Below are 27,658 nucleotides of genomic sequence, written 5' to 3' on the forward strand. Positions count from 1 at the left end.
TGTGTGTGTGTGTGTGTGTGTGTGTAACTTACCATTCTTGTTTGACAGAGAAAGGTGCAGAGGCCCTGGGCTTGGGAAAGTATCTCGGGGTGTCCAGGGTGCATCTTTTAACAAACGTTCACTAGTTGCCTAGAATGTGCCGGGCTCTGCACTGGGCCCCAGGGGATTGGGTGGATCTCGTGTGTCTGCCCTCAGGGAGCTCACCATGTATATGGAGTGGGGAGAGAGTCAAGTCAGAGAGCAACTGTAACGGAGTGTGGTGGGCACTGTGAAGGGGAAGGCCAGGGTCCTGTGGGAACACATTGGACGGTCTCCTAACCCAGACCTGAGAGGCGGGGGCGGAGGCAGTTCAAGAAGTCTTCCTTGAGAAGATGACAACAAAACTTAGCCTAGAACGGTAAGAGTGGAGGAAGGAGTTGCTCCGGCAGAGGGAACAGTATGTGAAACAATGTGGAAGCTGGACACAGGGGATTCTAGATGTGTCTGCGGAGGAGCAGAGTGACCAAGTCACACAGTTCCTTGAACTTCAGCTGGAGAGCAATGGGAAACAGTCGAGGCAGAGGAAGGGACATGATCAGGCTTGTCGGAGACAGTGAGTCAAACAGGATCGAGTGCTTCAGCTGCCCGTCCCCTGCCCCTGAGCTCACAAGCCTGGAGCTCTGCCCTGAGAGATGCCGTCAGGCTTGGTTCCTTGCCGTTCCTGATGCTTATGGAAAATAAGCAGGGAGGGCAAACAAGTGCTATAGATGTTTTTAGGAAAATATTTTGTGTTTTGTGCTTACTGGCCAGAGAAGCGTGATTTGAGGCTTATAATGTTTCCCATCCCAATTCCAAAATCCCAGCTCCCCCCTCAACATTTCAGTGTGTAATTTTTAAAAGAATCTTCTTTCCTTTTCCTCTGTGCTTTAAAAATTCCTCTTCTTTAATAGGAACACAGCCACAAGGGAGATGCAGCCCAAGTTCCACCCATCCTTGCCTTTGTCGTTAATCCCTCTGAGTAGCACATGGGTGCCACAGAAGAACTGCGGTCCTCACAAACCCCTCTCTGGTGAGACTGAGGGGCCGCAGTCAGCTCTGGGCTTGGCCCCTATAAAGTGGCACTGACCCCTCCTCACTGATGCACACAGGAACTCAGAAAAGCTGTTGTGAAAGTTTCCACTGAAAAAGAAATAAAAGCCTTGGGCTTCTCCCTGTCGTAATTTCAGAGGAGAGAGTGAGAAAATGGAGATAAAGGGGAGGTCGAGAGAGAAAAGAGGGATGGAGAGAAAGTGAGGGCGAAAGAAGGGGGAGGGTACAGACAGAAGGTGAGACAGAAAAGGAACAGGCAGGGAGAGGGAGATGGAGGGAAGATAGACTGAAGAAAGCTTCAGGGAGAGAGGGAGAGAATATAGAAAGAGAGGGAGGGAGGGAGGGGGGTGATGCCCTCCGGGAAGTCCCAGAACAGTTCAGGTGGTGCTTGGGCAAGTGCGGAGAAGGGTCCGACAGGGGAAGAGAGTTGCTCAGGCACCTGGATGCTGTAAGCCAAATAGGCAGAAGCAAGAGAGAGGACAGGCCCAATTTCTCTGCCTCTCCTCCATCCAGGGCTGCAGGCTGCTAGGTCATTACTCTTGGCCCCCTTGACTCCTCTGAAGCTTGCAAAGCCTGCTGTGTGCCAGGCCTGCCCTTCCCCTGCCGGGGACACTTATTCCTCCTCACAGCCTAGCTGGGCTGGGAAAAGGGTGTTTGGAGAGCTATGGAGGGCCAACCAAGCCCACCGAGATGACCTGAGGGAGGGAAGCAGACAGGAAAGAGGATGCGCATCTACAAGGAGCTGCGGCAGGCAGACAGACAGACGGACACGGACAGACTGACAGGCAGGCAGACCACATATAAGAAGGACTCCAAAGTTCCTCTGCGTCATCCAGCCCCCTCATATCAATCCAGAGGGTGGAGGAAAAGCCGCCCCTGCCCTCAGCCTCCTCCTCGCCTCCTCCCAGCCCCGAAGCTGTCAGCTGGAGAATACCCAGTGGCTCCGCCTAAACCCTCTCAGGTCTTTTTTACCCCTTATACAAACCATTAGGACTTTACAGTTTGGCCCCAGCTTGGCTCCAGGCTAAAAGGGAAACGGCTGAGGAGAAGGTGGAAGCAGGGCAGTCTGCGTGCACTCCTCCAGCTGGAGAGTTAGAAGCTGGACAGAACACCTCCGGCCCTCTCCAGGCGGCAGCAGCAGCCCAAGCTCCTCCCCAGTACACACGGATGCTCCAAACCCCACTCCAGCTGCTGGCGACTGTGCCTTTAAATTGCTGCTTTCGGAGGGTGCATCTGGGGGGGAAGCGGGAGGGAGAGAAACATCTTCCTACAGTCTCCCTCCTCCCTCCCCTCCAAGACTCTCCAGGGTTTGGAGAATGATTGCTGCCCAGAGAGAATCTCCTTCAGCTCCCGGGCAGGGCAGGCTGGCTGAGGCCCTCCGGAGCCCCCGGGCGAGCCGGTAGGGTTCTCTGTGTCCAGATCACTTCCAGGGGAATAGTTCTAGCCCCTGACTGGTAACGACAGGGCAGAGGAGAAGAGAGCAGAAGAGGAGAGAGAGCGCAACTCCTCGCTCCGGGCCCCCCACTCCAGTTCCTTGCAAGGCTCCCAAGTAGGAGGAAGGCTTTGTACTTTGGGCTTTCCCGCCACCAGGATATCCCCTCTCACCTTGGCAGCCCTGCTGAGAAGGACTCCGGGTCCCCGCGGAATGACCACTCTCGTTCCAGCCACCCTCTCCTTCCTTCTCCTCTGGACTCTGCCGGGGCAGGTCCTCCTCAGGTGAGCTGAGTGGGGATGAGGAGGAGGTGCATGCAATCGCTGGCCGGTGGGCAGCAGGGGCCTCTGGCACAGTTTCCTCGAAGTTTGCGAAAAGCCCACAGTCTGGAAGGCTCCAGGGGAGGACGTGGCCTCCCCCAGCCAGGACCAGGAGATTTTCATGCGGGATGCCACGGCCCCAGAGCCAGCCAGAAGGCTTCTGCATGGGTGAGAGCTTCCTGGGTCAGGGTAGGGGCTAGGCAGCGAGCCCCGGAACAGAACAGAACGGAACGGAAGCCATCTGTCCTGCCATCCAACCCAATCTCCCTACCAGCTTGGCCACACACTCCTCAAATCCTTAAAAATGACACCAACATTGGCCAGCTGCCCATGTAAGAGGCTTCAAAGAGCAGAGATTTGCCCAAAACCTCATCAGAATGAAGCTGGGTTAATCAAACCTTGGCCCTCTGCAGTTACCCTGCCCTGCCCCGGTGCGCCTGGCTCCTCACTATCCCCGAAGGGGTACTAAGTGGCTGTCATTTCCTAGGCTGGGGGGCAAGTCATGCTTTGGGCTGCCTGTAAACGGCCCTCCCGACCCATCCTCACTTCCTCATTAGACCAGGAGCCAATCTAGGTAGACAGGGTGAGCCGAGGAGGAAAGATGGCTGTGGCTTGGGCTGAACCAGTCATAAGAGTGGCTCCCAAGGTGGAGGGGGTGAGTGCCACTGCAGTATTGTCCTCCTCCTCCTCTTTGTTCCAAAGAGCACACCAGGACTGTTTGCCTCTGAGGGCCCTCCTGCCTCACTGCTGGCAGACACGTTACAGGGCAAGCTGGCAGGGATGAAGTGGGGGGTGGGGAGAGGATAAACTTCTTAAGAGTGAAAAGCAGCCCAAAGTGGAATAGCAGCTCAGCCGGAGTTGAGAGGGGAATGCAGAAGGGGGCACCCAGCTGGTGCTTGCTGGCCCTGCTGGAGGGGAGGCTGCCTCAAGGCCCAGGCTTCGGTGGCAGCCTTCCCACTTGGGTGGTTAGAGCCAGGCGGGCCTTAGGAAGTCTTGAATCCAAGTCTTTTCTTGTACATCAGGAAACTGAGGACTAGAGAAGGTGGGGGGTGACCTGGCCAAGGTCACCCAGGGACCAGGAACAGAATCAGAGTTCTCCCCCTCCCCCACCCCAGGACCTTCTGTGAGAAAGACTGTCAGCTCTGGAACCTCCTGAGTCCTGCCAGTGTTTGGAACTTTCCAGGAATGAAAGGGAGGAAGGAGAGGCCGCACACACGGTGACTCTGCTCTCAGGTCCGCAGACGAGGTAGCCCCGGAAGAGAGGGGCTGCGACAGGGGTGGGGGCCCAAGGAGGCTGAACCCACTGCCCGTCCCAGGGTCCTAGGGCTGGGGCTCCCTGGAGAGGTGACCAGAGAGGGAGTGCTGAGGATGGTGGCAAGGGTCTGGTTGCTCAATGTGCAGGACCACATGGCCTCCCAGCAGACGGGTGGCAAATGCCCAGCAGCAGCACCTGGCAGTGTGGACGCCCCATGGTGAAGCCACGGGCTTCTGCCTGTTCCAGCTCCACCACCCGCCTCCTTGGATGTTCAGAGCCTGCTTAGGCCGCCTGTTCTGGCAGCCTTAGCTCAGGGCCGAGGTGGCCTCTGTCCCCAGGTTAAGAGCTCCCTCCTGCTCAGGGGATTCAAGGAAGCAGGCCTCTAGGGGTCAGGGTGCAGCTGCCACTGACCTTCCCCCAATCTGGCTCCTTGGCAACCCACCCTGGGCTGCTCGCATCATGATATTGCGGTAAATGGACTTAGTTTTGAAGTCAACAGCTCTGGGTTGGAATCTCGACTTTACCATGATCGTGAACAAGTCGGTTCACCCTGCAGAGCCTCAGTCTCCTCATTTGTATAATAAGGATAATAATAGTACTTATTGAGAGGGTTGATGTGAGACCTCTACTAGATCAAGCAGTTAGGTTTAGCATGGTGCCTCAGCGATTTTTATTATTCTATCAGTTACCAGTAGGCACACAGATTTACTGGGAAAAAGGAGCCCGCTGGCCCAAAGGAGACTTAGACCTAGAAGGCCAGTGGTCACCCCAGCCTCCCAGCCCTAACACTGAAGCAGCCTTGGTGGCAGCATGGGAGCTAGGCCTGGTGCCTGACACAGTGACGATGGCAGGACAGAGCAGGAGGCACAGGGCCCAGGCAGGAGGCCAGCCTGCACAACGCCCTGATCCTCACCCCTGCCTTCAAGCCCTTGCTGAGCTCTTGGTCTCTAGCTATTGACTGGTAAGCAGACAAGCAGACATGTGAAAGGACCTTGGCTGTTCTTAAAGGGAAACTTGGCAGGGGACAAGGGGGTAGGCCTTGAGGCCAGGCCAAAGCCCTCTGGCCCCTTCCTCAAAATCAAGCTGTTAGGGAGAAAAATGGGAGTTGACCTGTATAGCATGGCCACCCTACTGGGATGCTCGCCTGGGCTCCCAGAGCCCTGCTTTCCACGGCCTATTGTATTGCCAAAGCAAATTTACCTGCCCGCAGCTGCCACAACCTTGAACTGAGGTCCAGCTCAGGACATAGCTTCCTGCTGGAGCAAACACCAGAAGCCAAGCCGCCCTCTCCAGTATCTGGGTCCTAGCCTCTTGAGGGGTCAGCACAAAGGCCAAGCAACTGAAACCAACTCTCAGGGATGGAGATTGTCCTTGGCTAAGCCATGTGTGCAAAATATTGCCACAACCACATTATTTCTGTCACTCTTCTTTGAGTGTGTTCAAAGCAACTTCAGAAAGAATCCTGGATGAGGCCTCAGCCTTGGGTTTGAGTCCTGATCCTGGGACATGTGTCACTCACCTGTGACAGCTGTGAGACTTCAGGCAAGTCACTCCTCTTCTGGTTGATTGGTTGGTTGATCTATCTATCTATCCATCCAACTATTTATTTATTTATTTATTTAATAGATTCCACATATAAATGAGATCATATGGTATTTGTCTTTGACTTATTTCAGTTAGCATAATGCCCTCCAAGTCCACCCATGTTGCTGCAAATGGCAAATTTTCATTCTTTTTTATGGCTAAATGACATTCCATTGTGTGTATGTATGTATGTATGTATGTGTGTGTGTGTATGTATATATATATACATACACACACCACATTTCCTTTATCCATTCATCTGTTGGGGAACTTTTGGGTGGTTTCCATGTCTTAGCTATTGCAAATGATACCGTTATGAACATGAGGGTATAGATTGCTCTTGAACACTGGCATCTCATTTCATTTGGATAAATATCCAGAAGTAGAATTGCTGAATTATACGGTAATTCTACTTTTAATATTTTGAGGAAATTCCATACTGTTTTCCACAGTGGTTACAACAGCTTATAGTCCCACAGATTACTCCTCCTTTGGAAGCCTCCATTTTCTCACCTGTAAAATGGAAATAACAGTTCTCGCCCCCATCACACTGAGAATTAGGAGGGCAAAAAGATCTAATATATGTGAAAGCAGTTTTCTAGGACTAACTAGTGAGTATGTTGGCTTCTGTTCTGGTCTTCTCATTTTGCAAATGGGCACCCAGAAACCCATCTCCTATCTTCCTGCCTGATGGAGAGACCAGCCGGAGGTGGGTGGGATCAGGGAAGGAGAGGATCTGCGATAAAGGCAGGATACAACTGATCTCAGTTATTAATTCTTTATCTCTCCTGTCCAGGGTGGCTTTGGCAAAAGAGGAAGTCAAATCTGGAACCAAGGGGTCCCAGCCCATGTCCCCCTCGGATTTTCTGGACAAGCTTATGGGGCGGACATCTGGATATGATGCCCGGATTCGGCCCAATTTTAAAGGTAAGAAGCATTCATCCTACCAAAACCCCTCCCTCCCCACTCCTTTTGGGGACACACTACTAAGCCGGCCCCTATTGCCTGCCTGCCTCAGGGACAGGAGGCTGGAGGTCCAGGGCTGGCTGTCATAGCTCAGAAGGAGTGTCCCCTCCCCCTTGCCCATGGATGGTCCTGTGTGTTGGGCACTGCCTTCTCCCAGCAGTGCCCTGGCCTCAAGCCCAGGGAGAGAGTCTTGGAAACTTCTCCCAGACTCCTGGAATGCCCTGCCAATATGGCTGTGCTTTGCTACCCTTAGGCCCACCTGTGAATGTGACCTGCAACATCTTCATCAACAGTTTTGGCTCCGTCACCGAGACGACCATGGTAAAGCATCTCCCTGTTCCCCTCTTCCATTCTAGTGGGAGTGGGAGAAACTCACCAAATAGCAAGCCTTTCCTCCCTCTGCTGTCCTCTGTCTGTTTCCTGGTCATGGCTAAAGCCATGGGATGTCTGAAGTTGGTCACTGGGAGGATCTTTCCCCAGCCCCAGGTTTTAGTGGCTCAAGGCAGTCTAGCCTAAGCAGCAGATGTTCAAATTTGGGAGGTAGCTTGGTGCAGAGCACAGGCTTTGAAATCAGACAAACCTGCATTCAAACCCTGACTCTACCGTCTAATAGCTATGTGTTACTTAAATCTCTTTGTCTCAGTTTCCTCATCTGTAAAATGGGGATCATAACAGCACCTTCCTCTCAGGTTGGCGTGAGATTTCAGTGAGGTAATGAACATAAAGAAAGCACTTAGCAGAGGGCCTGGCACATAGTAAGTGCTTCATAAGTGTCTTTTCCCTCCCCACCTTTGCCGTATCAGCCCAAGGCAGGCTCCTTCTCCAGTGGAAAATGCCCACTGCCCCTGAGATGTGGTCCCAGCATTTCCACCTCGTGGCCCTCCTGCCCAGGTAGGCTTGCTAGGCCCCCGGAATAGCACTGCCTATGATGGGCCCACCTCTCCCCCCTCCCAGGACTACCGGGTGAACGTCTTCCTGCGACAGCAGTGGAATGACCCCCGCCTGGCCTACCGAGAATATCCTGATGACTCACTAGACCTTGATCCCTCCATGCTGGACTCGATTTGGAAGCCAGACCTGTTCTTTGCCAACGAGAAAGGGGCCAATTTCCACGAGGTGACCACGGACAACAAGTTACTGCGCATCTTCAAGAATGGGAACGTACTCTACAGTATCAGGTGCCACTGGTGGGCGGCCAAGAGAGTTCAGATCAAGGGGAAGAAGCCGGATAGAGGCTGAGGGGTGGGAGAAGGGTCCCCTGGGCTGTGCTGAGCCCCAGTAAGCCGATGTCACTTCTTTTTTACCATCCCTGCCAGGCTGACCCTCATTTTGTCCTGCCCGATGGACCTCAAGAACTTCCCTATGGACATCCAGACCTGCACAATGCAGCTGGAGAGCTGTAAGTGTCCCTAGAGAGCCACAGAATGAGGCCTGAGATGCCAGCTAGTTAACCCCATCCCATGATATTCCAGACAGGCAAAGGGGAGCCCAGAGCGGGGACGGACTTCCCCAAGCACTCACAGTCGGTTCTTGGCACAGGTGAGACTAGAAGCCAAGGCTCGCCAACACCCAGCCCAGCGTGGCTTTCCATCCCCACACTGTTGGCTGGTCTGGCTGCCCCACGGGGCCGGGGAGTGGGAAGGTGCCAGCCTTACATACAAATGTGCTTGTGCTGGTTGTGGGGGGCTATTTGAGGGGTACTTCCTCTGCCCAAAGAGATGCCTCTACCTTTACTTCCCCTGAGTTAAGGCACTCAAGATGCCTATAAAAATCCAGAGTTGGCAGGGCAGGGGAAGTCTCTGAAAACTGATTCCTCACGAATGCAGATAACCTTTGTAGAGAGGTGGGAGAGGACAGTCCTGCGCGTAGGGCAGTGCCCAGGGGAACGAGGTCAGCTGAGGGCTATCAAGGACAGGGGATGTCACTCTGCAGGGGGTGCCCCAAGTGCAGAGAAGCTAAAGGATGACAAGGCTGGACCTATGTCCTCTCCTTTGCCATCTCCTGGGCAAGTGAGACTGTGAGCTCAGGAGTCATCCATTAGCTCCTCAGAGAAGACGGCTTATCAGGCTTTTTTCCAGCATAGAACAGCGGTGGGTAGGATGTGTCCCATGTGGTCAGCTTTGTAGAGTTCATAAACCACGTTCACATCCAGGTGCTCATCACCTCGTCATAACGACTCTGAAAAGTAGGTGGGGCATCTTACAGAAGGGGAAGTGACTTACTCAAAGTCACAAAGCTCCTCAGGGCAGAGGCCCTACACTGGACATCTGTGAGCCTTGGTGTCCCTGCTCCCATTTCTACCTGACCTGTGTGAATATAGTCATCTCTGTGGCAAGAGCCTTCACAAACTGCTAGCTATCTGCAAGCAACTTGGCATTTTTGGATGTTAACTCTCAATTCGCCCCAGTTCAGGGCCCTGGCCAGGAGTCTGTGGTATGCACATTGTCCCATGCACGACCGGCAGGGTATAAATAGCTCTTTCCTCCCCAGAGTGCGATGGCAAAAGCCCCGGCTCAGAGGCTGGCTCAGCTCAAGACATGTGGTTGGTACACATGCTTCCTCCCCTGGGTTTGAGATGGGGCAGGAGGTTCCCAGCTGGGTTCCTTAACATTTTTCCAACCCTTTTGACGTGCTTTCTAGGTCTGCCAGGATCATTTCTCCTGGCGCATTGCTAAAGCTTGAGAACTAGGTAGGAGAGGAGTCTGGAATCTTTCTGATTTACCCACTTAGGCTGGGTCCATGAGATGACTGACCAAGCACCCTCTTCAAAAAAGGGTTTCCTCTTGAAGATGAGCATGAAGCGCCAAAAACCCAGGCTTTATCCCTCATATGTTCTTTTTTTGCCAGTTCTAACCCTCTCTCTACCCCCACCCGACACCCACAGTCTGCAGCTCTCTGCCATCTTTGTCACTTTCAGTTGGCTACACCATGAATGACCTCGTGTTTGAATGGCTGGAAGATGCTCCTGCTGTCCAAGTGGCTGAAGGGCTGACGCTGCCCCAGTTTATCCTACGGGATGAGAAGGATCTAGGCTATTGTACCAAGCACTACAACACAGGTAAAAACCCAAAGTTATTACCGGCTGTGGGTCACACGAGGGCCTCTAGATGGGAGGGAAAAGGGCCAGGCAGCCAGCTTCTACCTAAGGTCTAGTCCATGCCAGATGTGGTGCTAAGTAACTTCGTGTGTCTTATCGCATCATGGTAGGGATGATCAGCCCCATTTTTCAGAAAGGGAAGACTGAGGCTCTAAGAAGTTAAACCAATAGCCCAAGTCACACAGTTGGTAAATGGCTGATTTAGAATTTGAATCCAGATCTGTCTAACGCCCATGGTCCTGTCCCTGTCACACGCTGCAGAACAAATGGGCCTGCGCCTGTGAGTGGCAGGAGTGTTCCATCTGTCCGGGGACCAACTTTGTATCGAAGGTGGAGAATCAATATCTGGCAGTGGTCCGTGGTTGCACTGAACCAGGAGAGAATAGAATTCAGGGCACCAGTGGGCTTCCCATCCACACATCCTACCACTGCCCCCACTGCCCAACTCTCACGAATGGGCTTGGTTTCCCAGGCATGAAAAGTGGGCCAAGAGGGAGGGTGGGTGTTTATAGCTCAGTGGTAGAAAACGTGCTTAGCATGCACGAGGTTCTGGGGTCAATCCCCAATACCTCCATTAAATACATAAACAAATAAATATAAATAAATATAAAAAGGAAAGGGAAGGAAAGTGGAGCCAGGAAATGGAGAGGAGCTACTTTTCCAGCCTGAGCATCTGCTCCCTGCAGCTTCCCTGATCACTGCTGGTTTCTCATTTGCCCTGGCAATTTGGCTGTGAAGAGGTATGACCCTGAGATAGAGGCTACAAGCTGATGAGGGGAGCTCCTGGGTTCCTCCTACTATGTGCTGATGTGCTCTGGGTGCAACCTATAAATATATGTGTTCGTGTACGTGGGGGTGCAGGGAATGGGGAGAGGAATGAGCCATTGAACTTAGAAAATGCTGGGGGGAGTGTAAATTGGTATAAACTCTTTTAGGAAAAAAAAACCTGGCAATTTGTATATAGATCAGTGGTTCTCAAACTTTGATGTGCATATTTCCCTGGAGAGCTGTTAGACTATTGATTCCTGGGTTCTACCTCTCAGAGATTCTGATTACACGCACTTGGAGTGAGGTCCAGAAATGTGTGTTTGAATAAGCTTCCTGAAGATTCTGATGCAGGTGGTCCAGGGGCACAATAAGAAATTTTAGTCTAGAAGCTAATTTTTTTTTCCTTACCTATTGATCTGGGAATTCTACTCCTTGGAATTTATTATAAGGATATAGCCCAAACTATCATATTGACTTTAGACTTTTATACTAGCAAAAACTTGGAACTGTTCTAAATATCCACCAATAAGGGGAGAAGTTAAGCAAATTACATAGCGCATCTACTTGGTGGAATATTATCCAGACATTCAAGAGGATGCTTGCAAGGTGCTTATAACAACATGGGAAAGTACAGGTGGAAAAGGCTAAGATTTGAAGTTGTATACACAGAATGATTCTATTATGGTACAAAAGCATGTGTTTAAAAATCCTGGAAGGAGATAGCACAGTGTTTCTAAAGCAGTGTGATGTAAGGGATGAGAGCAAGAAATTTGGAGTCAGATAGAGCTGAGTTTGAATTCTGGCTCCACCATTCACACTAGTTGGCTGTCCATGAGAAACCTAACTGAATCCCTTTGAGCCTCAGTATCCCTACCTGTAAAATGGGAAATAATAATTTTACCCACCCCAAAGTGTTGCTATGGGATTTAAATGAGATAAACTATATAAAGTCAGGGCACTTAGTCGGGGCTTAATAAACATTAGTTTATGAATATTATTCTTCCTTTTCTACTTCTCACTTTTTTTCTACTTAAACAAGTGTTCATTTTGTTATTGAAAGCAGAATGGCTATTACAAGAGGAAAAAAAAAAGGAAAGAAGGAAAGAAAATACGGAAACCGAGCAAAAACATGTCACGGCAAGAAACCCAGGGTGGGGTGAGGTGGGGTGAGGTGGGGTAGGCTCGGGAAAGAGTAGGAGATCACAGCATTGAACAGCACGTCAAAGCCATAATCAGTCATTGATGAAATCACTAGCCTTCTGGATTCAGACAGTCCTGCTAAGAGCAAGCCTAGGCCAGAATAAAATAATAATATCTATAGCCTCTGCCTTTTGCTTTGGTTATCCTAAGCCTCTGCTGCTGGGAGAAGCTCTGAGCTAGTGTTTTCTTAGCCTTGGGGCACGGAAAGCAGGGTAAAGTGAAGACAGCTGGCAGAGGAGGCGAGCATCGGTCCATGTGCCCGGGGCCAATGTACTTTTTGTTGGTGGCAGAGAGTGCTGCTGCCAGATGCTCTCTGGGAACCCGCTGCACGCAGTCCAGAGCTGGTCTCTGTTAGACATTGTTTCCAGATGTTTGCTGTCCGGCTCTTCTTACTTGCTTAAGACACAGGCAGTGTTCATTTCAGTGAGTCATTGCCCAAGTTTCAGGGGGTACCAGCATGCTCAAGCCAGGCTGAGATTTGAGTGGCATCTAAGCTCATCACTTTGGTAACAGTGATGATAGTACCAGCTACCTATGTGCTCAACACCTCTAATGCATTATCTCATTTAATTCCTACCATTGCCCAGCGAGGGAGATGCTATTGTTATTACTCTATCTTACAGGCAAGGAAACTGAAGCTTTAAAAGCTTAGGTGTTTCACCTGAGGTCACACAGCTAGTAAGTGGAAAGTTCAGGATTCAAAGCCATACAGTCTGGCTCTGGAGCCCTCCCACTCTTAATCCTCTTGCAAAGTTGTCAAGGGGAAGGCCTTCTGGTGCAAACTAAGAGTGCTGGGAGCAAGAGGTCAAGTCCTTGATGGCAGCTCTGAGAGCTTCCTTGAGACATACGGCGCTCCCTGGGGCCATTTTGAAAGGCTCATTTATTGGCCCAGCTTAGATGCCCAGAGGCTGGCCCACAGAGATAGGGCTGCTCTAGTCCTGCCTCTCAGGCTCCGCGGCAGGCTGGGGACCTGGGGCCTGATCCCTGACCTCTTTCCTTGCAGGGAAATTCACCTGCATCGAGGTAAAGTTTCACCTGGAACGACAGATGGGCTACTATCTGATTCAGATGTATATCCCCAGCCTACTCATCGTCATCCTGTCCTGGGTCTCCTTCTGGATCAACATGGATGCGGCCCCTGCCCGGGTGGGCCTAGGCATCACCACCGTGCTCACCATGACAACTCAGAGCTCTGGCTCCCGGGCCTCTTTGCCTAAGGTGAAGAGACATGCAAGGGAACTTGCTTTCTGTAGAGCTCCCCATTTCCCATTCATCCCGTTCCCTCCTGCTCCCTATTCTCCTTGGATTTAAGGTAGAGAAGAGCCATTGTGCCAGAGCAGGTGGCTGCATTCTCTTCCCACAGAACATACTGCTAATAATATTGCTAACTGTGTGGAAGCCAGGGCTGCAGCTGCTGTCTGGCTAGGGAACGAGTAGAGACAGTGCCTGACTTACTTTGACTTTCAGCAGGAAATTCTAGCATGTCCAAAATCAAAAGACCCTTAGCAAGTAGGAAGTCCCACTCACTCATGTTACAGATGATAGCAATGCAGCCTAGAGAGGTAGAACGACCTTCTCAAGATCATGCCTTATAAGAAACAATCAAAGAAATACAAGGATTTTAAACCGACATCCTTTTCTTGCTATGTCAGAAATTGGATACTGTTTCACAGAGCTCTAGGGACAGTGTCCACTCTTTTGGGGGAGACAAAACCTTGAGGTAGCAAATAGCAATTAAAGTCAGTGGGCTCTGATTGTCTGGGGCCTGGCAATATTTTGATGATGCAGATATTGTGCTGATGGGACTGGGCCCAGGTTCTCCCTGCCTCGTGTCTTCATATTACAGAAGTTAGAGATCATCACCTCAGTGTCCTTACAGTCAGCAAGACTCTGAGAAAATCAGGGAGCAAGCTCATTCATTCATTCAATAAAGATTTATTGAGCAAGTACTATATACCAGGAACTGTACTAAGCCATGGAGAAATAACAGGGAACAAAAACAACACAGGTTTTGTGGATCTTATCGTGAACACATTCTCTCTTGCTCTGTTTTGATGTTGAAACCAGGCTCTGTGATCTCTCATCTCCCAGTGTTTATTCCTAAGAAGACTTTTACCAGGGACTGCAACAGGGGGTAATCTGGACATCCACGGTGAATTTACAAATTTACTTTATGGTGGAGGGGGTAGTGGTTAAGAGTAGGGGATTAGTCAGATTTGTATTTGAGCCCCAGCCTCATCCTTTACTGATGGTGATCTTAGGTAAATTCCTTAACCTCTCAAATCTCCTCGCCTGTAACATGGGAATAAAAATATTACCTCTTCCATAGGGTTATTGCAAGAAATAAATCAGATAATGTATTCATACAGAGAACAGTGTTTGACACATAAGAATCGCTCAAAAAATGTTAGCTATTGTTATAATTATTAGGTGTTTAGTTGGAAAGAACGGGGTGGTGGACCTAGGCCTAAAGCAGATGGTGGTGTCCCCAATTATTTTTGAGACACCAGGAAATCTTTGAGGTAGTCTAAAGCCCTCTATGGATAAACAGTGACAAAACTCAGATTAAGATCAAGTGTTGCAGGTGAAGTTGTTTAGTGCCACTGCCACACAAGAAGGAAAATTCTTTTCTAGATCAGGAAGGTGCTGCAATTTATGCCTTATTCCTGCCAGTGAAACGTCTTCCTCCAGTCCCCCCTTGTTAGCAAGAACGGTCCATCTGCTCCCAGGAATCACTTCGTTTCCTTATATGGAAAAAATGGACTTTCTTGGAGGGTTGTTTTGTTTTCTGGTTTGGTGGGGGTGCGGTGTTGCAGCATTTGGTTCCTTCTCATCAAATTTTGATGACCTTCTCTTAGCCTCATTGGCCAGTGGCAAAATATGTAGGCATGCATTCCGAATTAAATAGCTTCGTTGGCCAGCCCCACGGAGCCAGGGACTAAGTCAGGAGGCTTCTGCTCATTCCCGAGTTTGTGCAACATTAGATTTTATGGGCGCCCCAAGGAAAGAGGTGGGGCCAGGTCAGGGGCTTCTGAAAGCCACAGCAACCCCACCCCCAATACAACCCTAGTGTCCAGGATGAGAGAAGCAGAGACTCACTTTGTAAGGGAACTCAGCTGGGATGGCCATTCCCCACACTCCCGGAAGCCACTCCTTCTTTGCCTTTATGAAGGCTTCCGAAGGCACCTATCGCTGTCTCTCTGCCAGGCTCTTGATCTACACAAACTGCAGGTGGCTTAGTGAATAATGGAAGGGTAAACTGAATTTTCTACCAGAGACTGACGGATGAGACCTAAAGTTGCAGCAGAGAGGAGGGACCCAATTCTTTCCAAATCTGTCATCTAAATGGCTCACAGCTCTTGGGGCAGGTAGTAAGAAGGAGAGCCAAGAGAGCAAACAGAAGTCAGCAGAGACAAATACATTGCTAAATCATCCATCTATTCATTGATTCAAAAGATAGTTACTGTGTGCCAGGCACTCAGCTAGGCACGGGGGATAGAACAGTGAACACAACAGAAGTCCCTGCCATTGAAGAGCTCACAGTCTAGTGAAGGAATCGGCCAGGTCTCTTTGATGGATGCTAAGAAGGTGTAGGTAACCAGAGCACATACAGGAGGGGCAACCAACCCATACTGGGATGATTAGGGAAGACGTCTCAGAGGACACGGTATAGTGAATGTTTCAGTAAAAGTTATCAAGGTAAAGGAGAGATACAGAGAGCAAGATTACTTCTTTGGGAGACTACTGAAATTGTTCAGCACAGCACGGTCATGGATTGCAAGGGGTGGGATGAGGCTGAAGAAGTTGACAGGGACTAGGTGTCATGCCAAGGGAAGCACTGACTGTATCGTAAGGTAATGGAGAGCTACTGAAGGGTTGTAAGCAGAGAAGCGATATGATCATACTTACAGTTTGGAAACAAAACTCTGGCTACTGTTTGGAGAACAGATTGGAGGTGGCAAGCATAGATGCAGGGAGATCGTTTAGGAAACGGTAACAGTTCTTCAGATGAGCGAGGATAGTGAGTGGATGGATTCTAGAGATATTTAAGGTGCATTATTGACACATTTATTGTTAACAAGACTTTCTTCCTGCTGCTTAAGGTGTTCTTTTCTTTTGATGGTCCAAAGCCCTTCATGGACGTCCCTTGTCATTATCTCATTATGGATTTTCATAGCACTTACTCAACATCCCTGGGGGCACAGTGGGACTGGGAGATGGTGAATGAAATAGGATGCCCTCTTAGTAGGTGGCAAACTGGAAACACCAAAGGATGCTCAATCAGGGTTGCCTAGCAACCCACCACTACCATCTCAGTGGAGTTGCCTTAAAAGAAATAGAGCAGGGTTTCTCAATCGTAGCAGTATTGTCATTTTGGGTGAGATAATTTTTCTTTTTGTGCAAGTATGGAGGGGATCCTGTGCATTGTAAGATGTTTAGCAGCGTCCCTGGCCTCTACTCACTAGATACCAGTTGCCAGCACCACCCCAAAATTGTGTGACCAAAAATGTCTCCAAACATTGTGAAATGCCCCTGGTGTTTGGGGGCGGGGAAAGTCATCCCTGGCTAAGAACCACTGAGGTGGAAGATTTCTCTAGTGAGACCTGCTCCTTACCTAGAGTCTGCAACACCCTCGCTGTCCAACATAGCAGAGGCTGGTGAAAGAGGTTGCCTGTCATGAATCCTACTCCTGCTGGGGAGCCCCCCAGGGTGAGCTCAGCTGTGCAAAACTATGTAGGGAGTCGATGTGATTGAGGAAGTGAAAGGCCATCAAAAACCTGAGTTCTGGCCACTCTTCTGGTCCCACCCAGCCACGACCCTGTTTCAGGAGAGGTGAGCGTTCAATCCTCACAAGGGAGATGGGAGAGAAAAGTACAGTTGTCCCTTATACCCACAGGGGATTGGTTCCAGGACCCCCTGCAGATACCGAAGTCAGCGGATGCTCGAGTCCCTTACATTTGGCCCTCTGTATCCTCGAGGCAGAACCCACGGCTACGGAAGGCTGACTGTACTTACAGGCTACCAAGGCAGGTAGTAAAGGAGAGCACTAGGGACCAGATAGGCAGAAGCCAACAGTGCTTTGAAGTTAGAGAAGCATCCGGAGCAGGGGGAGGATGGCTCTCCACTGGGATCCCTGCCCTGTTTTGCTCTTCATTGTGAGAGATGAGGCCCCCACTCACCACTGAGCTCAAATCTTCACCAGGGCCTCTTACAAAGAGTCACAGGGTCAAAGGAAGAATAGGGGTGGAGGAGAGAAAGGAATGGACTCCTGGTCTGATACTGAGACTGCAACCTAGGTAGATGGCAGCACCACTGAACTGAAAGCCCAGGATCTCCCCCTAGTGCCATCTTCTCACTGGGTCAGACTAAGACTTCTCCCCTCCAGGCCTCAAGGTCCTCCTGTGTCTCACTGGAGAACCATGAACCCTGCCCAGTTACCACCGTAGCTGTGATGACCCTAGGAGGTAACAGAGAGCAAACAAATGCAGGCTTCATGTTCATTGCTGTTTACTGAAAGAAAAGAATCAGAAGAAGAATGAAAAGAATAATAAGCAGAAGCAGAAGTCCTGAAGGAAGGAAGAAAGAAAGGAAAAGAAGTGGAGGGAGGAAAGGCAGATAGAAGTGGAGGGTGGAGAGTGCAGAGAGAAGGATGGTGGGTAGCCCGATCTCTTTGGCATAGGCCCTCAGACAATGGGACATATCATGAAAAGCTTCTTTAAAAACCAGAAGAAATTCAGGATAAAACTGAAGAACAGCAGGCAGTTGATATGGGCTGGCAACCCACTGGATGGGCCATGGGAGGACTCCAAGGCGGCTGACTGCTCCATTGGCGGATGTTGCAGGTGTCCTACGTGAAGGCAATCGACATCTGGATGGCCGTGTGCCTGCTCTTTGTGTTCGCTGCCCTGCTGGAATACGCTGCTGTCAATTTTGTCTCCCGTCAGCATAAGGAATTCATGCGACTTCGAAGAAGGCAGAGGCGCCAACGTATGGTGAGTATAACTAGGGCGGGGCCCACTTCCTCCCTCCTTTGGGTTCCTTCCTCCCTCCTCCTCCTCCCACAAACCAAGACTTGACCTGGACTGCAAAGACTAGACAGGCAATCAGGAACCCTGGGTTCTAGTCCCAGGCTGGTCCCGAAGAAGCTAAGTATTTTAACTTCTGATTCCAGTTCTTTATCTGTCTAATGGGACGTTATTTCTGTAGGGAAGTCTAGGAGAGTGATTAAGAGCATGGGCAGTGCCCAGCACATAGTAAGCACTGAAAAATATTAGCCATTATTAGAACCTCATCAAGCCAGTTAACATGAGATTGCTTTGAGAATTAGTAGTGGTTGCTCCTGGCTCTCCTCCCAGCCAGGAAGAAGGTACCCCAAGTTGTCATAAACTGATTGGTAGTTAAGAATTCAAGAGTCAGGCATTGGTGCCTTTCTAGGGGAGCATTCTAAAAGGGTCCCCATAACGAAGCTGGAATTGAAAAACCATCACTTGCCTCTTCTGGCTGTTGGATTTCTTCGCCTTGATCTTCATTGGGTTCATCAGAGTTGTTGGGCATGAGCTGTTCTTCTCCCTCACTCTTGTCTGCTAACCCCATTTCTCCTACAGTAAAGTGATCACCTGGGGAAATAGATTAGGGATCTTGTCGTCATGACAACAGAGGCAGTTCCTCCCCTTCCCCTACTGCCCAGACACTAGGTGCTAGGTACGTTGTCATGACAACAGAGGTGCCTGGGCCACTCTCACAGAAGCAAGGGCCCAATTATGAGCAAAGCTAAAACCTTTTGCTGAGCTACATACTGGTCGCTTAATCAACAGACAGAGTTCTGGTTGGACTTGAGCTCCAGTTCCTTGTTTTCTGCCTAATCTAGAGGCTCTAAAGCCAAGGGGCAAGTACGTATGACATCTGGAGGAAGAAGAAACTAAGATCTATCTGAGCCCACTGGTTCTAGCCTGTCGGGGCCACTCTAGCCCTAAGGCTCTTTGCCCTTCCTAACACCCCAACCTCCCACTTCAGCTGCTCCTGCGGTACCCCTACCACATATCACACTAAAAATACCTCTCAAGTTACCGCTGGGATTTCACATCCCTTGCTAAAGTCCCTTTCTGCTGAGGGGCAGGGCTCCTGTCTCTAGTGGTTTGTCAGAATTTATCATCGCCCAGCTTCAGTCCTTGAGTTAGGGCTTGGGAAACTCGCCCTCTAGTGGATCTATCCACAACTGCATCTCCTTGAGTAGGAGTAATTGATTCTTCAAGGGACCTAAAAGCCTTTCCCATTCGATGCTGAGGGTTAGAAAAAAAAAAAAAAATAGATGGTCTTGGCAGAAGGGCAAGAAAAGTAGAAGCACTCTTTTCTAAACTAACGGTCCCCCGCTCGCTCTTTAGCTGTATCAAACCTGCCTGCAGATATCAAAATCATCTTCATAGGGGTTTTGGTCTTGATGCCTTCTTAATACCCACCTCAGAAAAGAAGAGCAGGCTGCCAACCAGTTCCAGAGTCCTTTTGCCAGCTAAATTGCCTGAGTGAGTGTCCCAGCAACAGAAGACTGCTGCAGTTACTGTAGAGCTACTCCAGGTTGACACTTGTCCCACCCCCTTGCCCTCACCTCTCCAACCCCCAACTGCCCACAGCCTATCCCCTCCTGGGCATGTATAGCTTGATCCTGATCTCATAATGAAGTCTGTCATAACCAGTGCTCAATCACTGCAAAGTTATAACAGCAGCCTGGGCTCTGCTTAGGCACCTGGATCCTACCTAAATGTGTGCATGGCTTATTAGAAATGTAAATAAAACCTGAAAACCAAAACCTAGGCCATTAGTCCTGTCCCTTTTCAGGTTTCCTAAACCCCTTGCTATCCAGGAAGAAATGTAGCAGAATCCTGGAGGTCACCGAGCAGGCTGAAAAAGTTGATGCAGGGTTAATCCATTTCTAGAAACTTACCCTGGGCCCTGCTGTTCCAGTTAGAGAAGTCAGTTTTCAGTCTGAGAAGAGCCCTCTTCGGGGAGAGAGAGAATCCATATGATTTTCAGGGATTCCTTAGACAAGAGCAATTTAGAAGCATGCTAGGGGCTGTTCGCCCAGCTCCAGACTTCCATCTTGTTTTCCTTTAATCTCTCTTCAACCATCCATCTCCACTGCATGGTGGTCTCCTTCCATGTCACGGTCTGAAATAGTTTAATCTTTTTCCAGACATTTCTGCTTTGTCTTCCTAGCTAGTCTATCGGCTTCACAGGGAAGGGTCTGTTTCTCCTTTTTTTAACCTCAGCAGGCCCTCGCACCAGGGTCTGGACACAGTGGCCGTGGAGCGCAGCTCACCAACCTCGGCAGATTGATTGGCGAGGGCTCTCTTGCCAGCCGGACAGAGAAAAAGCCTTTCCATTATCGATGGAATAACTTGAGAAAAGGAAGAAATTTCAAAATACTGCCAAGAGCACTCAGGGGCTTGGTTCCAGAACCCGCCTTGCCTCTTTCCATCCCCCAAGACCCTTCCCCGGTTTCCAGTCTCCTCTCTTCACTTCAATATATATCACTCAATATCTATCCCTTTGTCCTGTCTCCACACCCCCTCTCCCACACTCTGCCTTCCCTTCTCAGCTTAGTTTGGGAATATCTTCCCTCTCTAGTGCCCCAGCCCTCCTCCCCTATAGATAGCTGCCATAAAAAACATTCTATTTCAACAGTCGTGGAAGCCACAAAGTGATGTTTGTCTCCATTGTCCCTCCCCTCCAAAACACACACACACACACACACACACACACACACACACACACACACCCCTCAGAATTTGGTCTAAACAGGTAGTACCCAAATCCAGGACTCCCGTCCTTGGATTTTAGGTCATTCATCTTTGCTCCTTCAACTACAATGGGGTACAGTACGTCAAAATCAAAAAGAGCCAAGGGTGGCTTACTCTCTCTGCCATATTTTCTCTCCCATGTGAAATAGCTTTTGCCTGAGAAATATTTCCAAATAATTCCCTTTAGATTTACTGTGATTGGAGAAAAGGGGAAATAATGAGATCTGCCGACACAGAAACAGCAATTGGAGTCAATTTTCTCTTTCAAGGCTTTTTGCAAACAAATACATTCCATGCTTGTATCCTCTCGCTGGAGAGCTGAGGGGATGAGGATGAGCCGCAGGGAACACGAGGTCTGGGGAACCCTGAACTAGAAAGCAAAAGAGAAAATCATTTTCTTTACCCCCGCCCTTTTCACTTACTTGGGAGATGTTTTCTTGGCCTCTGATTCTTCATCTCTAAAATGGGTCCAGCACAACCTCTCAGGTAGGAACAGTGTGAAAATAATTGACAGGATATAGGGAGGTGAGCCAAGGCCTGCGGTGACCCATGTTATGTAAATAACCTTGATGAGAGAGCTGAGGCCACCCCACTACACAGACTCAACGTCGAAGCACAAACACAAGAGCGAATTGCCTCTGACCTACACGTGTACAACTCTCTCCACAGAGACCAGCACAATGAAGGAGTGGGTAGCTCAGCTCTCCAGTGGGCAGACCTAAGGACATTCTTTCCTAGACCAGAGGTGCCACTCTTTCTGAAGGCTGAAGGGCATCAGGCCATTGTGCGGAGGTGGGGCAGGGAGTGATGGTTTTTTCCTGCCAAGCACTTTGTCACTAAGATTCTTTTCTGAGTAGACTCTTCAGTTGGAGATCCTGCGAGGATGCTGGCTTCATGAGAACAAAGCCATTCCCTGTCCCATATTCTGAAGCATGTGGCTCCCAGTCCATTCATTCTTTTAACTGATATCTACTGGGTGTTTACTGGATGCTGGCACCGTGCTAGGCACTGGGACACAGCAGTGAGCAAGTCCAATGCCCTTTCTCAAGTCTGTACTAGGAGCCCACAGGGAGCAGAGAAAGAGGTGGGATCTGTTGGTAAATCTCTGACCTGAGCTTGTCTGCCCTGCTGCCTAGGGCCCGGCTGGGCCTTCCAGTGCTGCAATAACCCAGAGTTACTGGGACCCACCACATTGACATCTCATCCATGAAGCCACTTTGCAGCCGGTTACTACAGTGACAGAGGTCCCATTATAAAGACCCTATGATGTTCTTCTAACTGCATAGTAGGTGTAAAACCTACTTTTATCCACATTGTATGTCTATCTGTCACATCCATTAAATATACAGGTACTTATTCTATTTTTTACTGAAAGTCCAGTGTCTCCGGAAGCCCTCAGTCCTGGGCAAACTGAGGAGATAGTTGGCATCATCCCACAAGGGGGCATTTCACTTCAGGTTATTTCTCGGAGAGCCGAAGATTTCACTCCTGTAAACATCAATACTTTAAAAAGTCATAACCATCTTTGAATGAAGTATTTCTAGGTTCTGGTATACCTGTCCTCTCTCTAATTTCCAGGCTGTGAACCACCACCACTTCTGATGGCAGTGTGTCCTTTAGAAGTAGACAAGATTAGGCAGGTTTGGGTTGGATAGAAACTAAGAGTAAATAGGCTCTGAGTGGGGCCCTGAAAGGCTCTTATATGAGTAAGATCTACTGATCATTCAGGGGCTTTGGTTCTTTCTCTTTCTCTTTCTCTTTCTCTTTCTCTTTCTCTTTCTCTTTCTCTTTCTCTTTCTCTCTCCCTCCCTCCCTCCCTCTCTCTTTCTCTGGCCTTAACTCTTAGCTCTCAGCTGTGTTATAGCTACTTAAGATTGTCAGCTATCACTTACTAGACAAATGAACTTCGTGTCATCTGCTACATTGCTTAATGTTTTTATAAAATTTACCTCTGCAGTGTTAATGCGTTCATCAGAATGCATGTATTGTACACAAATGTAATGTGCATTGGGTAATGTCACCCAAGGTGTACCAACCCCTATGTCAAAACCTGCCGATGTGCAGAGAAGCACACGTATCTGCAATAGCGTAATCAGTTTTACCCTAATTTGGATACCAACTAGGTTATTTAAAACTTTGGGAATTTTCAGCTTTGAGTCGAGATAAACATTTTTTAAAAGATACTGTGTACAAGGAGAATTATTTCTGCAGCTTGGGAAAGTCATTAAAGTCAAGTTCCCAAGTCTCAATATCTCAGCTGTGCTTTCTAAAGGTTTCATTGTTCTGTTTATTCTGTTTATTACCAGTCAGAGATAACTTGACATTGAGATGTCCCTCTCACAGTGAGTTGGCACTTCACTGGGTTTTAGAGGGCTCTAAATGATGTTATGCATTTTAAAAAGGCAGCTCAGGGCTTATCTGCAAATGGAATCTAAACACTTACTATATGTACTTTGTAGAGCTGCTTAGCATACATCTATCTCATAAGTAGTTTTGTGGCCATTAAAAAGCATGCAATGGGCCTGTATACCCAGCCACCCCGTCTGCATAGCATCACCTGAGATCTCTATGTGGGGCCCGGTCTCTAGTCCTCTGCCTTAGAGCTGTGACCTCAAATTCTGCTTTTTCTTCCATGTAATTCCAGGAGGAAGATATCATCCGAGAAAGTCGCTTTTATTTCCGTGGCTATGGCCTGGGCCACTGCCTGCAGGCAAGGGATGGAGGTCCAATGGAAGGTTCTGGCATTTATAGCCCCCAACCTCCAGCCCCTCTTCTAAGGGAAGGAGAAACCATGCGAAAACTCTACGTGGACCAGGCCAAGAGGATTGACACCATCTCCCGAGCTGTCTTCCCTTTCACTTTCCTCATCTTCAACATCTTCTACTGGGTTGTCTATAAAGTGCTACGGTCAGAAGATATCCACCAGGCGCTGTGAATCAGAGCTAAAGAGTCCGGCTGTTGGCTTCCTGCTTCCTCCTGGGTGGGCATTCCCCCTCCATTAGATTCTGTCAAGGGCTTGGACAATTCCTTCCCGATCTCCCACTCAGAACTTCAACAGCCAACCTCAGAGCTATGTGGGTCTACAATGGATGGTGCCGATGGTGGCTGTACTTAGAAAGATGGCTTATCTGCCCAAATCTAGATCTCCTCCATGCTCTCCCATTTCTCATGAGAATAAGATTTGGCCATACTCCTGGGGCCAGGATGATCGTCTTCCATGGCTAAGTCATCTCTGTTTTTCTGTTCTCCAGTGCAGAATATTCAGAACACTGCTACTAGATTCTGCCATTGGTCATCTTAATCTGCACCAGTCTGTGTCCTGCCACCTCCAACCAGAGCCTGGCCTGGACTGTGCCCTCTGTCCCTCCTACCACAGGCTCAAATAGGGAGTCCTGTCCATCCACAAGTGCTTCCCTGTGTTGACCCAGTCAGGTTTCCCTGACTATAGGAGGAAGGCAAGGGGATAGATTCCCCACCTCTTAGCAGTCATCAGCTATACCAGAGGAGGGCATCGCTATATGACCCAACAGAGAGGTCTTCAAGTTTCCTTGGAAGTGCAACACTGTCAGAATGGAGTCAGCAATCTTTGGCTCTCAGAAAGACCACCCTTTCAGCTCTCAGAAATACTTGTTTTATTCCCTAACTAGCATGGCGGCAGGTGTTTGACTGCTGTGGAGTATAAAAAGATAAAAATGCTTAGTCTTTAAGAAAGTTACTTGGTGATGCTAGAAAACTTTCAAAAAAAGTCAGATCCAAGGCAGTGGGATCTAGGAGGAGTAGAATACAGAAACTATGCTCAGAAAGTCTTCTGTTGGCTGGGCGTTCATTTTTTCTTCTTTTTCTCCACAGTCTCTTTATTTCACAGGACCCCTCATTTTCCACTTGTTCCTTCACTTCCTTTTAGTGAGCAAATAATGGTGCCGTGCAGCCTCATCCTAGATAAAGTGATCTTTGAGGTTCCTGGGAGGGAACTAGGTATATAGAGGACCCCTTCCTGAACAAACATTGACTTGGTCAATCTCAGGATGGTGTTGTAGAAGTTAGAAAACCGTAAGTTGGAGCTATTTCTTAATCCTTCTCTTGCTTCCCTTCTCCTTCCACAGTGAGGAGGGGCAGCATTCAGTTGAAGCAACCAGGAATGTCAGAATAGAGAGAGTGTGGGAGAGCCCATTTCAGGCCTGACATCCACTGGGAGGTGGGGAAGTCTGGGCCTGGTACTCCAAGTCCTTTGAAATGACCCAATTGTGAGGAACTGAAAAAGGAAAGATTAAAGGGTGGGGCTAAACAGCTGGAAGACAGGTGATCAAATGATCTCTTAAACATCTTGTCCATTTCTCTGGACCTAGAATAATTAACTATGTGAGTCCAATCTCTCTCTCTCTCTTTCTCTCCCTCTCTCATATCTTCCTCCCACCCTGTCCCTCCCTCCCTTCCTCAAAATAGTGGTCAAAATTGAAAGTCAGTAAGTCCAATGACCAAAGCAAATCCTATAGTCAGAGCAAGAACTCAGCTTTCTTTCCCCCTTTTTCCTATTGAGCTCGTTTGCTCTTTTCCTGTTCACTGAGATACTTCTCTCGTCTGTCTCTTGGCTTTGGGGAGAGCATCCAGGGCTGACCAGGATAAGCTGGACCAGAAATTAATCTTATTGACTGTTTTAATTATGACTCTGGTGGCCGAGGAGATTGAAAACTAAAGGACTGGCTTAAGAGAGGAGATTGAATTGAGAGGGCAGAGAGTCCCTGTTTTCCCATTTCTGCCCAGGTAGTGCCAATCAATGAGAAGCCCCAAGCAATACCCCTTTGAAAGGAGCAGAGAGTATCTCTTTGATACTCTCTATGGCGGGGCTGGGGTGTCAGGCTGCTGCAGCCCGAAGGCGGGAGTGGTGGGGGGTGGACTATGGAGATGAGCTTATTGCACAGAGCTCTACTTGTTATAGATCTTGTCCAGATGGGCCAACTGCACAAATCTGCCCTGTTGGAAGTCTCAAGAACAATGCCCTGGAGACAGCTACAGCACTGAGCAATACAGCCTGCCCAACTGGGACTCAGCGCAGGGCATCAGCTGGTGCTGGGAGCCAAAGAAGCCAAAGTACCAACCAACATAATAGCCCAAAGGAGTTCACAAAGCTACTCAGAGGCCATGCCAGGTGGAAGGTACTGTCCCTCCCTATCAGAGCCCCCGAGTAGAGCAGGGAGACACATGGTGTCAGATCAGGTGCAAACAGCTTTTATTTTCCTCACCCTTCCCGCACATGTATGGGGGTAGGGGGCATGCTGGGTCTCACTGGAAGCGTCTGACACCCAACAATCCATTCGATCACAGTATTCTTGAACTTGGACCCTTCTTACAGTGAGTTGTCAGATTTCTTTCATCTACCCTCATTCTTATAGTACTCGTTGCTCTAGAGACCCACACTACTTTCTGCCTGAATCACATATGAAATGATGTTAAATTTTAAAACAGCACATTTTCTAAATGGGAAAAAACTTGCTACATAAATAAAATGTTTCGGGTGTTTTCATTAATTCATTGTTAGCATTTAATGTCTGTTAAATATTTTATACATATATTTTTCCAGAGAAAGGGCTATATTTATTCAGTTGTTGCTGAGGCTATCAGTGCCTCCATCTTTCCTTCAGTTTGCTCTGCTCTTTGGAAAACTGGTGGTCTGTCTTCATCTCTCCCCTCAGTCCACTAGCAGGGCCTCCTGCTCTCCCAAATTTCACCAACACATTTAAAATTAAAAAAAAAAAAGTTCTATGTGAAAGAAAGGCAGTAAATAAAATTTATTTTTTTCACTTTCTCCCATAAGCCTTTTCCCCCACCTATCACCAAAGAATGGAAACCCTTCTTGCTGAAATGTTAAGTTGCCTCTCAAAGTTATTTTTCCTTTTCACTGAGCCATGCAAATATCTCAACTTTGTCTAGAATGTATCACCTCCCATGAATCTTTCTATGTGCCCCCACTTCCCTCTCTCCATTCTCCATTTACTATTATCAATGTTATCATCATCATCATCATCTTGTCATTCCTGGCTGTCAAAATCTTAAGTTCAAACTCACTATGTTAGGATTAAAGATTTTCCCAGGCTGCTTGGCTGATGAAAAACAAATCAGCCAAACACGGGAACCACCAAGGGATTAGGAAACCAGGTAGTAGTATCACCTGCTCAATGGAAGAACTGTAGAATAATCTCTTTGAGGGCAGGGACTGCATCTTATACAATTTTTTTAACCCACACAGATCCTGGTACATAGCAATGCTCGGTATGTATATGTGGAATGAAAGCCTGACTTCTGTGGTTTATTATACACCACATTTCTATTCGTTTGCTTTCTATTAACCTATTGATCATAGACAAACAGATGTGGAAGGCAAATTATAAAATCAGATAAAGTCTGCATGCAAACACATACCCAAGCTGGTCCTTGGGTATAAGAGAACCAAAGTTACAAAGACATCAAAGCCTGGTAAGTTGCATTGTTGAATAAAAAATGATACCAATCTGATTAAACATTAATAATATTCCAAATACAAAGACTAGTATCGAGCTATATTTCAAAAACCAATCACCAAATGAAAACTCTGGCAGCAACCAGTGAGTACTGTGTCAGGGATTTTGGCAGTACAACCATCTGCCTTTCCCTGTTCCACACACTCTTCCCAGCCTCGCACTCCTTGCTTCATTATACTTCACATCTAGGGTAACATTTAGAGTCTACAAGCTTGGATTAGTGGCATCAGAACAGCTTGTTATCAAATCTCAGGCCAGAAGGAGGAAGGACATCTGAGCCAAGGGCTTTCTTGCTCACAGAGCATGGCTGCTGTCATAAAGCCACCTGAAGAATTCATGTGAGAACTCAGCTATTGCCACCCTACTTGAGTAGCTCTGTTTTTCGCAGTCTCTCCTTTCACCAGGAGGCTTTCTACAAATTCCCTGGCTGCATCATACCATGTGGTGCATTTCCAAGGCAAGCACATGCCCTCACTATCAGCTCCCTGGAATAAGGGCAATTTGTACCATTACTTAAGTTCAGGGAATGTTTTGCCTTACCAAGCTGGATCTAGCAAATTCTCTATTTTAATAGCTGCCATTTATGACAATGTAGTGATTAAGAGTGTGGCTTTGGTACCAGACAGAGCCTGGGTTTGTATTACAAGTCCAACACTCA

At 48.6% G+C, this 27,658-nt stretch overlaps 1 protein-coding gene and 1 long non-coding RNA gene across 2 annotated transcripts in view; one reads left to right on the forward strand and one right to left on the reverse strand.

Moving 5' to 3' along the window:
• The first annotated feature begins 2,288 nt into the window (after positions 1–2,288).
• LOC102504482 lies at positions 2,289–23,420 on the forward strand. Its single transcript, XM_006194123.3, has 9 exons — positions 2,289–2,784; positions 6,456–6,586; positions 6,879–6,946; positions 7,580–7,803; positions 7,942–8,024; positions 9,543–9,683; positions 12,694–12,908; positions 17,534–17,683; positions 23,130–23,420. Exons 1-9 carry the CDS (start codon positions 2,714–2,716, stop codon positions 23,418–23,420), a joined length of 1,374 nt encoding a protein of 457 aa, XP_006194185.1. The 5' UTR covers positions 2,289–2,713.
• The window catches only part of LOC116662152, a 19,957-nt gene continuing 10,482 nt past the window's right edge, over positions 18,184–27,658 (reverse strand). Inside the window, exons 2-3 of the long non-coding RNA XR_004318134.1 lie at positions 19,630–19,724; positions 18,184–18,307 (exon numbers count right to left, since the gene is read on the reverse strand). This is a non-coding gene — a long non-coding RNA (uncharacterized LOC116662152). The remainder of the gene's footprint in view (positions 18,308–19,629; positions 19,725–27,658) is intronic.

The sequence above is a fragment of the Camelus ferus genome, chromosome X, assembly GCF_009834535.1.
Source record: "Camelus ferus isolate YT-003-E chromosome X, BCGSAC_Cfer_1.0, whole genome shotgun sequence".
NCBI lineage: Eukaryota > Metazoa > Chordata > Mammalia > Artiodactyla > Camelidae > Camelus > Camelus ferus.

What these genes read in the sequence shown, in the direction of transcription:
- LOC102504482 (XM_006194123.3), top strand. Translation starts at nt 2,714, where the DNA reads ATGACCACTCTCGTTCCAGCCACCCTCTCCTTCCTTCTCCTCTGGACT. An exon ending in GATTCGGCCCAATTTTAAAG is followed by an intron (nt 6,587 to 6,878) that starts GTAAGAAGCATT and finishes TGCTACCCTTAG; the next exon opens with GCCCACCTGTGAATGTGACC. An exon ending in CCCGGGCCTCTTTGCCTAAG is followed by an intron (nt 12,909 to 17,533) that starts GTGAAGAGACAT and finishes CGGATGTTGCAG; the next exon opens with GTGTCCTACGTGAAGGCAAT.